Here is a 13,670-nt window from a genome sequence, read left to right as displayed (position 1 = left end):
ATGGACTATGTTAGGAATGTCAAATCTCATTCCCTTTCAAGCCAACATACCAGCGCGCAACCTCACGCACGCTTTCCTCCAGACCCCTGATCCTTCCTCCGCCAAGCAACAATTCTTCAGTCAACTGCGAATCGGCTCTGAAGGGGGCGTTGATAGGCACTTTGGTCCGACCAACTTTGAACAAACCTGTGTTCACTTCATCGCCGAATTCTTTTTCAATCATATCCGCCGCCGCATTCCACAACTGTGTTGCATCAATACCTTCTTCCACTGTCCCAGCGGCAACGAACCACTTCGGCAGATCCTCGCTCTTCACTTTCTCCTCGTCCAAAGCCTCGATGTGAATCTTTGCGCAGTCCTGAACATGCACGAATCCAAATGCATACCGTGGTGGCACGTCATCGAACAAGAGCGCTTTGGTCTGCCGGTCCATGTGCGCAAGAGCTTCTTCGGCCGTATCGCAAAATTCCGAAGGCCCAATGACAGTACCGGGGATGATTTGCACGATGGAGAAACCGAGTTGTCCGGTAACCTGAGTGTGCGCCAGGTAGTCCATGCACTGTGCTTTTGCCGCGGTGTAAGCGTTGTGAGGGGATTTCAACGGCGGCTTATACTCCAAGGAGGTCTTTGAAACTTCAACTTGCTCTATCATCGTTTTAGTAACTCGGATCATGTCTAGGATAGAGGATAGGACTACCGTTCAACACACGATCCATGCATGTACCCAACGTATCACCATCTTCGGAGTCTACCAGCCCTGCGCCGGCCTGAGTGAAGACTACTCTCTTTATTGTCCCTGCTTTTTCCGCGGCTTTTACCAAGTTCTTCGTCGATTCGATGAAGGGGTAGTAGATATCGTTGTCTGGGTGTAGGTGGGGCATCGGCCAAGCTCCCGCTATATGCACGACATACTGTGCATCTTCAAGGGCCTCATCATATGCGCCTTCGATGGTATTATCTGGGACAATGGTGTAGTCGATACAGTGGAGGTATGACTGCACCGAGGGCGCGGATTTGATTGTCTCAATGGCGGACGAGCGACGTACCACGCAGCGAACTCGATAACCAACCTGGACTGCGTAAACAACGCATGCGTAGCCTATGATTCCATTGGCGCCTGTTATCTGAGATTCAGTCAATCAATCTGTACGTCATTCAGATGAGGGTTGATGTACAACAACGAGGCCACGATCTGCACCATCCGCTGGCGCTGTCATGTTTCTAAAGGGTCCCTCACGTTGTTCAATTATTCGAAATCATCATGAAGATGGAGGTATCAGGCACCCGATATATCATGTATGATACTACATTGGATTACTAAGCATATCGCATGTGTAGGCGCGGCTTATGGCAAGGTGGAGGTGCAAGTTCCTGAGCTTTCCGATGGCGTTCCGAGCGGCCCCCACATCCTCGGCTTAAGTTACCGTGCTGGTACCGGTACGTAGCGGGCGCGTCGTTATTGCACTCAACCGTCACTAAATCTTGAAATATGTATCGCAGTATGCACGCTAGCTGATGCCGTTGTCGTTGGGCTTTTTGATTTTTGCCTTCCTCCTATGTCTACTTGGTGCATTGGCAGGTGATATCGAATATGACTTCGACTTGGCTAACGACGACGAAGTCAGGGGGATTTACGTGCTACAAAGAAGAACCTAGATATTGTCGTTATAGACCGTGGGAGTCTCTAGACATGTACGTTGATTAGTAAATTTAACTTATTAAAAACAGGCACTTCTCTCTTTGGCCTCGCAACAGCTCTTGCACAAAATGTCTTCCCGCTCCACACGCGCACATCATCACCTTTGTCGAACGCAAGTCAACAGCTCTTCTTCATAATCACAAGACCTCAGAGTTCATTAAGCAACCGCGATACCCATGTGAAGTTGAACCGTACCATTCGACACAAGCCAACAGCAATTCAATGTCACCGAAAACCTCTGGGTCGACCATCTTATCTATACCGCGATCACCACCTTGCGCGAAACCAACCAGGCTTCTTCACAACCAGGCATCAGCATCTTTGAGGACTGTGACACAAAATTTGGTGCCGAAAACACCGAGATCTCACGAGGCCGCGTCAGCCCAACACAGCGGCGGCGACAAGGGCTTGAGCGTAAGAACGGCGCACCAGATACCTCATGAAGTTGATCTGCGACTGCGAACGTCTCAAATGCGGCAGCGGCAAAGCCCTACCGAAAATGCAAGATGAGCTGGGGGAACACCTGTCCATGAATCTTTTACAACTCAAGGACAGCTTCATTTGCGAGATTCTCCACTCCCGAGATGTAATTGAGGCTTGGCAGTGTTTCAAAAGCTGGCTGGCAGGATGAGGAGCACATGGTGGTAGAAGCAGGAGTTATATGAGGCGATTGAGAAAGATTCCAGCAAGGTGGATAATGTAGAGCTACCGTACGGTAAAATAGGTTTCGTTTCGTTCCTTGTCAGTTGGTAACAGTGAGGAAGTCCTTGCCATGACCGACCATCCCAACGCCCCTATCTCGACACACAGCCGGTCCCCCTTTACCATCCTGCCAGAGAACATACCCGATTCAGAGGCCACTTTCTGCGTCTTTCTTCCGCTCATTTCGTGACATGATAATTCTTGGAAGATGGCACACAATCGTCCAACCTCTAGGCGCAGATGCAGATGCCTACATTGTTGTCGTTGCCGTCTGGATGGTGGCACCCAGCGCCAGTATCCGGGGGGCAATGTTTCCCTACCCAGACCCCACAGTCCTTGTAAGTGTAACACTGATCAGGTAGTTAGCGCCTTCTCTTCATCCTCTAGGTCGTCCACATACGTCACCAGTATCCTATGCTAATGCGGTAGTCATCATTGTGGCCAGCACGGCAAACAGGTATTTGAAGTGCATGATGAAGGTAGGTTTCGGTGTGATAGACGTAGGGTTTGGAATGAAACACTCGCGTACAGCCAGTCGACGTCAATCAGTGGAATTTGAGTGCAACTTATATTCTGCGGGGTACAAGGACATCGGGCAAGGGGCGAACAGGGCGCGTCTGACATCTTTGCAAGAAGTCGGGCCATCTCACTCACCAGCGGTGTGGCTGTCAAGTCGATCCCCCGTAGTTCTTACTGTACATATTCCAGCAACGGCAATTTCGCTCAAAATCCCTGGTTAGTGCTTATGTGCTCGTGTTGGTTGAGGTTCAGTTCAAGGTCACCGCTCTCAGAGACTGGGTATGGGGCGACGTTCGACACGCCTTTTATTCCTATGACTGAATTCCTGTGAGTGTTGACCACGTTGGTAAAGAGGGGGGCTACCGCCATGGATATTATCGACTTGACCTCGAAGTCATCGAAGACATTGTTCAGTGTCAGCATCATGTCAGGGTACTGTCAGAACCAGAGAAGTCAACAAACAAAACAACCAACATTTGAGGCGTAGATGTTGATTGACTGGCTCATTTCTTAGGGCTACAGTTTGTTTGTTTGAGTTGATGAGACTGAAGAGCCAATTTTTGGTTGGTTGATTGATTGAATATTGATAGACTTAAGGTTCTGAAGGGACGTTTCTATGACAATTCTGCAGGCGGCTCTTCCCACGTTCCTATCGCAAACTCTTCCGTGAGCTCCTCATCAGTATGCTTTGCTGCTGTTGTCGTGCTTGGTGTTGTAAAACCTGCACGAGTCCACCGTTGCAAGCACACCAAAGCAGCCAGTAACTGCGCGCCAATTTTCCGCCTTTGTGGCTCAATTATATCGCCAGTTCCCGCAAAAACGCGCTCACAATCAGAGCTGGAGGCGGGTATAGTCAACACGTCGATCGCCAATCGTGAAAGATGTGGATACTTCGGCTTCAACGATAACCAGTACTGTACAGCTGTTGGACCCTCCTTGTGTTGATCAGACGTCCACATAGGCTCTTTTAACCAGCTATCGTACTCATCCTCCACCTCCAATGTATGCTCGCCGTCCTCATCTAGTATAGCGTCGATAGCGTCGTCAAAGCTGCTCATGGTAGGTTTTGGCGCAGGGGTTGGTGTTGTGGCAGCAGCGGCAGGCTTGTAGGCAGCCCAAACCCGCAGAAACTTCGCGTGCGCGGTGCTCAATTGTGTAGGTTTGTCGCGCCAGAAGCGCTTAGAGTATGTTTTATATCGTGGATGTAGTGCCGTAGCTGCGTAGTAAATGGGACTTTGGAGGATCTTAGTAAAGTAATTGCTCGCTTTTCGCCTCGCGGCTCGCAGGTTGATCGGGATGTGATCTTCGGGCGCCTCAGATGGCTCGTGGTTGACCGATTCGTATGGCCGAAGGCGTGCATCCAGCTCAGTTATCACACTCTCAAATACTGGGATGACCTCGTAGAGTGCGCCAAAACGGCCACACTTGCCGCGGCCTTGGAGGCGATCTGTAGCAAACTTGAGCGGCTGCAGTATCGCCATGTACTCAGTAATCACCGCCCAGTCAGCCGCCGTAAGGCCGTCTGACCTCATCCACCGCGGCACATCAGGCAGCTTGTTTCCTCTAATAGCTGCCTGTTCGTCAGCCTGTTCAGTCTCGCGAATGTGGTACGTGGCGTATGCGTTGATAGCTTGTTGGAGCTGAACTCCGCGCTTAAAGCAGTCGTAATAGCTGTTCCAACGTGTAACACACGGCTTAATTGGCTCGCGAGTGCCGCCGCTGGCGCCTGTGGGCATGCTGTTAACTGCCTCGCGTTGGCAATCTTCAAAAATACTCCACTGCTTCGGCGTGTTGATGTAGTTGATAATATCAAGATACACGCCAAGCGGTCCTTCTTTCCGCCACTCCTTCATGTAAAAATCCTCCATCTTTGTGTTCTCCAGGGCGTTGTTATACGCGTCAGCATCCCTCCCGAACATAATCGTTTGGCCAACAAGGTTAAGTATGTGGCAAGCGCAGCGGAGGCGGCGATCGGAGGCAGAAAAGTGGTACATCGCGGCGAGTTTGTTAACAGCGGTGTCGTTATTGTAAGCGTTATCGAGCACAAAGTAGCCGAGTTTGCTGCGATTAATGCTGAAGGATTGCAGGATTTTGGTTACAGCGTCAGCTATCGCCTCACCAGTGTGGGCACCCACCAGCTGCGGCAGCGCGATGGGTAGGTCAACTATCGCGCCCTTACTGTTGGCGTAGTGAGCAACTACAGAAAAGAAGCCACGTTTGCCGCCTTTTGTCGTCCACCCATCGAAGCTTATATGTACCTTGCTCTCGGCTTCAGCCAACGCGCGCACCACCTGAGGCCGTAGCCAACTGTACAACCTCATCACGAACGCTGACACGCTGTTATGAGACCTCCATAACGCCGCCTCTGCCTCAGGATTAGCAAGCCTGATCATCTTGCGAAAAGCCGGCGTCTCAAACTCGCGGAGTGGTCTGTTGTTGTCGACCAGCCAGAGCGCAGCTGCCTGCCGAAATTCTTGTACGTCGAAGTTTCCTATAGTCTTGTACGCCTCTAGACTAAATTTGACACCGCTTAGAGCTGCCTGACGAAGTGATTGTTGTCCATGTTTGCGGAGAGGTTTGCTTAGGATTGGACCATCTTTGCTGAGCCGATGACCAGGTTTATCAAGCTGGAGGTGCCCGTTGGCGGCAGTGGTTGACTTCGTTACTCGGTGTACACCATTAGGTAGCTTATGAATATGACAGTACTTGCACACAAAGTACAACTCATCTGGGTGGTGAGTACCCTCCTTCCAGACACGCCAGCCGTGTTGAAAAATCCAGCTTGCCTTGCCTCGTGGAGTGCTCAGCGGCGCGACAAACCCCTTTAATCGCGACCAATCGACGCCCTCAAAGTCGCGAAAATCGACGCTCACAGCGCTATCCTCCTCCACCGAAGCCTCAGTGGCAGCGCTAGAGAAAGCTAAAGGCTGTACAATAGAGTCCTCTGGCTTATCAAACATTAACTGCGACTCCCAGGCTGGCTCATCAGTGAGCCGAGAGGCTTGTGAGGCAGCCAAAATAGGCAGTGGTGATGCCCGCCGAGGGCGCTCCTCGGGTTGTTGTACAGGCTTACATGGCGGTTCAATAGCCCGTGTGGGCGGCTCGATAACTTGTGTAGGCGGCTCTGTAGGCGGATCCGGCGTACTTTCTGGCAGCTCTATCGGCTGGGTTGGCTGGCTGCCGTCACCCAACAGCGCTTTGAGCGTAGGTTTGCGCGTACGTTGTGCTCGCTTGAAGGGAGTATCAGCTTCTTCGGCAGCCTCGGGCTTGCGTTTTGCTGGTATAGAGGGCATGGATAAGGCTAAAAGTAAGCCGGAGCCGCGAGAAAGTAAGGTGTTGTTAAATGTTATAAGCCTGATGTCAGTAGCACTAGGAATAGAACATGTGTGAATCGTGTTGTGTATTGTGCTACAGGAATTGAGATCTATGTCTCTGCCAGCTAGCGTTGTGGGCGCTAAGCCTCGTACGTACTAGCCTGGAGTGAGTGAGAGATGGGATGGAACCTAGGTCATATAACTTACACGCGAGTAGGCTTAGTAAGCAAGATCCAACACTAAGAATTCGTCGTTGAGCAGCTATCCCAGAGGCCTCACCTAGGTATCCCCCTCCCTCGCTTACTATCAAACAACACCAATCCTATCAACATTTTGTTCTCAAGATTGGTTGATTGATTGACAGAAATACAGTGGCTAACTGTTGGTTAGTTGGTTGGCTCCGAATCAAACAAATCAAACAACAATATTGATGAGATATTGATTACTGACAACCTTGGTCAGAACGTAGGTCTACGCCCACTACGCTATGCAACCAAAAAAGTACGTATGATCAGTGAACTCCTGATCATCGTGGTAGAATAGTATATATTGTACACCTCGCATTGCGTAGGCCTGACCAGTGATCGGAATGGTCTGGTCTGACTTGGTCTTGGTCTGGTCTAGACCGCCAAGACTTGGTCTGGTCTGGCGATTTTTTGAGACCGTGGTCGGACCGGTCTAGATGATCGGACCGGTCCGGCTATAAATAGGTCCACGTGACTAGATCTTAGACTAATCTAGCCAGAAAATTTAGCACAATATGAGTCATTAAGATCAAGGTAAGTCTTCTACTTACATAGAACAATCAAGTCCTTAACAACCTACTTATATACTATTGTTATGGAGCCTTCAACACCAACCTCACCGTCCCCATCGAATATTATAAGACTAGATTTAACGTCTCTTACTCCATCTCCTATCCCCACGTCATCACCCACCCCTATACTATCACCCACTCCTATTCAATATCACGAATCTCCAGATGAGTTCGTGCAGGGCGGTATCACGTACGTGAAACGTGCAATAATTGCAAGGAAGGATTTCCGTCAAGGTACATCACACATCTGGAAGTACGGACTCCAATACATTCGAGATAGCGATAAGAAAGAGGTGTATTACTGCCATGAGTGCAGGGTTGGGAAGAGCAAGCAAGAGTTGTTTGTCATCAATGGCACTTCTAGGATCCGGAATCACCTGGAACAGAAGCACCAGATTGATCCCCAGAGTGGCATCAAGCGAAAGGGTTCTGTACGGAAGTCTATAATCGACCAGCAAAAGGATGGGGCTGCTTCCAGCATCTTTTTCTGGAAGGAGTCAGTAGAGAAGTTTAAAGAGCTTCTAATTCGTTGGATTGTGTACTGCCATATCGCCTTCTTTCAATTAGAGAACCAGTACTTTCGTGAACTACTCCTCTTTTTAAATCCGGCACTACTCAACCACCTCCCGAAGGCTGCGAAGACTATCCGAAGCTGGGTAATGAATGCATTCATATCGAAGAAGCAACAGCTTAGGGAGGACCTACACCATTCACGGAGTAGGATCTCTATCTCCTTTGATCTCTGGACTTCACCAAACCCTTACGCTATCCTAGGCGTCGTCGCTATGTGGATTGATACTACCGGCATGCGACGTGTTACCGCTTTAGGTATGCGACGTATATACGGCGAACATACTGGAGAGAATCTTGGATCGGTGGTCCTTGAATTGCTGGAAGAATACGACATTAGCGGAGATCAGATTGGATACTTTATGCTGGATAATGCCTCGGCAAATGATACCGCTGTTGAGTTTATACTCAAGGATCTCTGCCCATGGATGAAGTCAAAACAACGTCGTCATCGCCGGCTGCGTTGCTTGGGCCATGTCATCAACCTCTGTTGCCAGGCGTTCCTTATGGGGCGAAACTGTGAGAAGTATCTTGCGAAGCTGGAGAAGCATCATCAACGTGGCGACTATACGAAGGTGGAAGAGCTCTGGAAGAAGTTCGGATGTTTGGGTCGTCTTCACAACCTGGTGCGATACATCAGGCTTACTCCACAACGGCGTGAGGAGTTTGCTACAATTATTATCGGCGGAGATCTTTCGCAATTCGACGGGCTTGAGCTTATCCAGAACAACTCGACCCGCTGGAACTCATGGTTTTATTCGATTACACGTGCATTAAATGTTCGAGAACGTTTAGAGCTCTTCTCGGCTCGTCATGTACCTGGAAAGGGCTCCGTAGGGATCGCGAACTTTAAGCTTGATGGACAGCACTGGTTTGAGCTTGAAAAGATTGAACTCGCTCTCAAAGACTTCTATGCTGCAACTTTGCTTTCTGAAGGTAAGAAGACGTCACTTGCGGACTGGTTTTCAACTTTGGACTGCCTTCTCCGGGAGATAAGCGAGACGAAGGATCACTACCACGACATCCACACTGAGGACGATAACAACTTTACATGGAAGTACCTTCAAGGCTGCGCTGATGCTGCTTGGTTAAAGTGCGTTGAGTACTATAACAATCAGCAGCTGAATTGGCAAAATCGATTCCCTGAAGATACTGACCTTCCACCGGCATATTATGCGGCTCAAATCCTTGATCCATATCGCAAGTGGGGATGGTTCAGGCAAGAGTGGGTTCTTCATGGCGACGAAGAGAAGAAGAGGTGGTTTGAAAACGCACAATTAGCGGTGAAGCATCTCTGGGAGACAGAGTATAAGGGAAGGTACCCTGTCGAGATGCTGCCACCACCAGCCAGGAAGGAGAGAGATCCTGACCCAGCATTTGATCGCCAGCGGGAACATAAGCGCATTCGAATAGACGCTCCAGTTTCTACAACTGATTTGTATGAACAATACATCTCTACTGACCGGCTTCATAACGAAGAGGCAGGTTGCAATGAGGCTATTGCGTACTGGCTATCTCGCTACGACTCCCAACGAGATCTCGCTCGCTTCGCTCTAGACATGTTTGCGATCTCGCCTATGTCGGATGAATGCGAACGTCTTTTTAGTAGCGCGAAGCTTACTATCGTCGATCGCCGTGGTAGGCTGAAGGCAGATATTATAGAAGCGTGCGAGTGTCTCCGGGCCTGGTATGGAAAGCCCCAAGCTGAGGGGAACAGCGATATCGAGGATAGTGAGAACGAAGACGACTAGATTGACAGTCAGTAGTAAAACACATTTCCTCGGCTTCCTTCTTTGCTTCAGCCTCATTCTTGGCGGTCTTGTTGGTCGGACCGGTCTGGTCGGACCGGTCCTTATGTAAGCACCTGGTCTGGTCTGGTCTGTACCCTCAGACCAGACCAGACCAGACCATTCCGATCACTGGGCCTGACAAGGAGATCTGCTATCAATAAGACCCTGGTCATTTTCCTTCTTATGCTACGGTCTGCAGTATATGCTCTTCTATCATCGTCTCATTCATCGATGAATTCTTCGTCAACCGCAACGACGCGTAAACTAGAAATAGTCGCGAATCAGATAGTTTGACATCACGTGTTGCGATTGCATGTCAGATTCGGCGATCGTGTCAGCCCGGACTGTGCCAAGGTTTGCGGGGTACAAATCTATAATAACCTGATGGATTTGGCGTATCTGAACCTAAACAAAATGTGGATGAAGAAACGCATCAACATGAAGAAAATACTACGCTTCAGCAACCTCCACAAACACCCACCCAGGCTCCACATAATCCGACCATTGCAGCGGGTGCCTCCCCTCAAGTTGCGCCGGTATAGACGAAAAGTGAATATTCTGCTCGGCAAAACACCGATGCAGCTTAGCAAAATCTGGTGGAAAATGACCCAAGAAAGGCGGCCAATCTACCACCGCAACACGCTTCAGCAGGTTCAGCTTTGACGGTGCAAGAGCGGCGATATAACACAACATCTCTGTCGGCCCAACCCACCCCTTGGAGCCCCAACTGTCCTGCCAGTCAATCTCAAAAGTCATCTCTTCCAACGTCGACGGGAGAAATCGCACTAGGTGCGTGACAAAGTCTTCGGTACATTGATCCGGGTTATCGTCGTGGGATAGCAAGCCCATATCCAAAGAGCGGAGATACTTCATACCTGAGGCTAGTCGCGCTACCTGCAATACATGCGTCTGATCCAACTTCCTCGCGTCTCCACGTATACTAAGGTGTTCCAAAGTCGTAAGAGTGTGAGTAAGTGGGGAAGCAAGAGTGCTAAATCGCGAGGAAGAAGGAAGCTTGTACTGCCGCATACGATGATCGTTGTAATACTCATGCTCATATGCAAAGCTCTTTAGGTTCCTGCACGCCGCTGTAAAGCACCCCAACGTTGATATGCCAACACACGAGCGTTTCAGCGTGATGTTCTCGACTGCAGAGGAGCCTGGATCTAGCACGGTTTGGAGCGGCATGTCGGAGTTCCACTCTAGCGGATCTCCTTCAGGGCGGTCCAGCAGTACGAGATCCGTTGCAGTGACTTTGCGGAGAGAAGGGAGAAGGAACAAGTGTGCGAGCTGCTCCATGCTGAGTAGTGAAGCGTGGATATGAACGCTCTTTAGGTGAACCAGTCGATCAGGGTTCGCGGCCATCATTTTGAACAAGTATACGCTTCCCATCCACGCGTGTGTATCCTTGATGATGAGCTTGTGCAGATTTGGCGTAAACATCAGGAATGTCTCCATAAACTCGTGGAACAACCAGGTCTGGGAGCGCTGCATATCGCAGCATGCGGCGCCGCTGATTTTCGGAATCCTCAACTCGTCGAGGGAATTGAAGAGTGTTGGTTTGTTGGCGGCGGTGTCGTGCTTCTCTTTCATGTTGTACCGCCATGTCACTTTGTGGACACGTGATGCCAGCTCCGGGCTTAAGAAGATGGTGCGTAGGAGTGGCCATGGTGACCTTACTGTGAGATGGCCGTATAGATGGTCCAGCGAGAGCATGCACATGCGGCGACTAGTGAGACTTAGATTGAGCAGGTCCTGGATGTTCTCTTGGTCGATCCGTTCGACGATGCTCAAGATGAGCTCGTTGGGAAGGCTGAGAAAGGGAGATTTGGATGTGGTTTCACTCGCCATCATGGGTATACGGTACCCCAGTGTTGATCGGTACAGTTGCTACGTTGGGTTGTATTGCAAGGCCCAAGGGTTGATCGCGAAAGTGATCGTCGGGATGCACGAAGAGGGTGAGTGCGCCGGGCGATTCCCCGCGATGTGGTTGCGCTAGACTAGTGCCTGGGCGCGGTTTCAGCTGGTGTTGATTCACGTGGCTCGATGCCGATAGTTCCGGAGGCCATGTCTATCACTACCCTTCATGGATAACACAACTGCATAAACAAATGGATTGTCGTCATATCGTGTCATTGCTATGGTTATCTGACTTTTATCAAACTCAGGAGCCATTAGGCTTTTCATGACTGGACGGTCCGCGGCACATCCTTATCCCCGAGCATATTTGAATGATACCAAAATGTAGTTGTCTTGCAGACCACAAGCCAGTCTGGCTCGATGTCGTCCCGCACAACGAGCGGCTCCTGACCGATGATTTCTTCGTGTAGCACATCAAACTCCATACCCAACTCCTCATATGCCTTTTTTAAACTCTCGGCTGCTTCTGGGAACGGAAACCAACCTGCCAGAGCTGGCCAGTCGCAAATGGCAACCCTTTTCAGATCATAGTTCCACCGGGCAGCAATTTCGGCAAACAGTCGCAAATAGTTGAGGAATTGCAGCAAATGGTGTGGTAACGAATCCCTGGGCGTTTCGGTCGCTTGACCCCATTGTAGGTATAGGGTCTCCAAAGTCCGAGGGATAGCTCTCACACTACGCTCAACGTGAGATTCTCGGAGGCGGATCGACTTTACGCTACTGTCGCTGGGTGACAGTTGAGCTCCTAGGAAAGTTTCTCCGCTACAGGGGCCGATGTCCAGAGTGCGAAGGTTGGGATATGTAGGCTCGTCGAATACCGGAGCAGAACCTAGGAGCCATGCGATCTCTTCGACATTACTAACTCTCTCAACGTGTAGGCGCAAATACTCGAGCGATTTCCAGTGGGCTGGCACGTTCACGAGCGCTTGAGATTCTGCATAAATGGGGAACGAGAGATCATTTTGAAAGTGGTCGTATGTGAAGCTCTTGAGGTTGTTCAAAGGTTCAAGCAGCGCACGCACTGATGAAAATGTGATGTGGCTCTCCCGTAAAGAAAGATGTTCAAGGGACGAACCGTCAGCGAGCCTTCGCTGTACGTAACCGTCGCGGCCGTTGCTCCATGAGAAGTCTCTTCCAAGTTCTTGCCGCATCGTGACGCACTGTACAAGTACCAACTCTCGAATCGAAGGTAATGTCAGTAGAGGCACAATGTTCTCTAACCGCAACGGACCGTAGAGCGTAATCGATTTGAGGTTCTCAAAGTATGCCGGATTGGCAGCTACACTCTCAAACCAATACGAATGATCATCCCACTGCCATACATCCCACACGCATAGCCTCTCGACGTTGGGTGTGAAGAAGAGAAAGAACTCGAGATACCACCAGTGCACTTCGTACTCTGAAAGAAAGCTTATGAAGCGTGCAGGCAAATTCATAGACGTATCCGTCGTGTTCAGAATACATCCGAGTGCTTGGAGCTTGGTCGAAAGGACGTGTCTGTCCGCCAATGATAGCATTCGACGTCGAGCTGGACCCTTCCAGTGGTCTTGGTACCACTCCACTTCTTTAACAAATGTCGCAAGCTTTTGGCATTTCTCTGGTTCCGAGAGTGCAATTGTTCCCAAAAATGGCTCTGGAGCGTGGCCTGGGAATCTTTGGTAGAGCCGGGGAAGTGATAGACGATAGAGCTGCCGGCTCGTTATGTTGAGGGCGCGGAAGGTGGCGAGGTCATCGGAATCAAACTTGTCGAGAATGGCGAGTATTAGCTCCTCTGGAAGTGAAGCAAGGCTTCTTTCGGGTGGTTTCGGTGAACCCATTCTGGTGGGTCTTTTTGGTGGTGAGGTTGAGCGAAGTAGAGACCACGCCTGTGTGCGCGGGGATCGTCGTGACTAAGCAGCAGTGTTCTCTAGCGGCTTGGCAAACAACGGCCTGGGATTTGCGTAGCTGAACACCGTGTGCGCAGTCTTCTATCACACCTAGCGTCTTATGATCACAGTTAATATATTTGATGGTGCAAAATAGAGGCGTGGTCAGTAATGTTGAGATTTAGGATCACAGGAGCGATATCCACTAGCTTTCCTTCCCTACCTACCTAGGTACGTGCCCATGGGCCAATGCTCACGACTAAGAAGTTAGAGCATATCTGTTTGAGCTGCACATAATGTTTGAGAGGATGGGTTTCATTCACATCGAGGGACTGCATACCATATGGAGATCATATTGCCGACAATAGTAATTAGGGAAGATCAAGCTCGGCCAACATGAAATTCCTTGGTGACGAAAATGGCATTCGTCTTTCCTCCAAGCCCATGCAACGGTAGCACACTCTCGTAGTTATC

At 50.0% G+C, this 13,670-nt stretch overlaps 5 protein-coding genes across 5 annotated transcripts; 1 reads left to right on the top strand and 4 right to left on the bottom strand.

Annotated features, from left to right (window-relative positions):
* Window positions 1-19: 19 nt before the first annotated feature.
* On the bottom strand, window positions 20-556 carry PtrM4_124810 (uncharacterized protein; the record flags this gene model as incomplete). The annotated part of the gene is made up of 1 exon (XM_001939599.2): window positions 20-556. The coding sequence occupies one exon, from the start codon at window positions 554-556 to the stop codon at window positions 20-22; it is 537 nt and encodes a 178-aa protein (XP_001939634.2).
* Window positions 557-3,534: 2,978 nt separating this feature from the next.
* Window positions 3,535-6,213, bottom strand: PtrM4_124800 (Dimer-Tnp-hAT multi-domain protein; the record flags this gene model as incomplete). Its single annotated transcript, XM_066108675.1, has 1 exon — window positions 3,535-6,213. One exon carries the CDS (start codon window positions 6,211-6,213, stop codon window positions 3,535-3,537), a length of 2,679 nt encoding a protein of 892 aa, XP_065960667.1.
* Window positions 6,214-7,074: 861 nt separating this feature from the next.
* On the top strand, window positions 7,075-9,372 carry PtrM4_124790 (uncharacterized protein; the record flags this gene model as incomplete). The annotated part of the gene is made up of 1 exon (XM_066108674.1): window positions 7,075-9,372. One exon carries the CDS (start codon window positions 7,075-7,077, stop codon window positions 9,370-9,372), a length of 2,298 nt encoding a protein of 765 aa, XP_065960666.1.
* Window positions 9,373-9,861: 489 nt separating this feature from the next.
* PtrM4_124780 (F-box multi-domain protein) lies at window positions 9,862-11,262 on the bottom strand (the record flags this gene model as incomplete). The annotated part of the gene is made up of 1 exon (XM_001939591.2): window positions 9,862-11,262. The coding sequence occupies one exon, from the start codon at window positions 11,260-11,262 to the stop codon at window positions 9,862-9,864; it is 1,401 nt and encodes a 466-aa protein (XP_001939626.2).
* Window positions 11,263-11,594: 332 nt separating this feature from the next.
* PtrM4_124770 (F-box domain containing protein) lies at window positions 11,595-13,148 on the bottom strand (the record flags this gene model as incomplete). The annotated part of the gene is made up of 1 exon (XM_001939590.2): window positions 11,595-13,148. One exon carries the CDS (start codon window positions 13,146-13,148, stop codon window positions 11,595-11,597), a length of 1,554 nt encoding a protein of 517 aa, XP_001939625.2.
* Between the last annotated feature and the right edge of the window lie 522 nt (window positions 13,149-13,670).

This window comes from Pyrenophora tritici-repentis, chromosome 7, assembly GCF_003171515.1.
Source record: "Pyrenophora tritici-repentis strain M4 chromosome 7, whole genome shotgun sequence".
In the NCBI taxonomy this organism is placed as follows: Eukaryota; Fungi; Ascomycota; class Dothideomycetes; order Pleosporales; family Pleosporaceae; genus Pyrenophora; species Pyrenophora tritici-repentis.
This window is presented reverse-complemented; position numbering and strand designations above follow the sequence as displayed.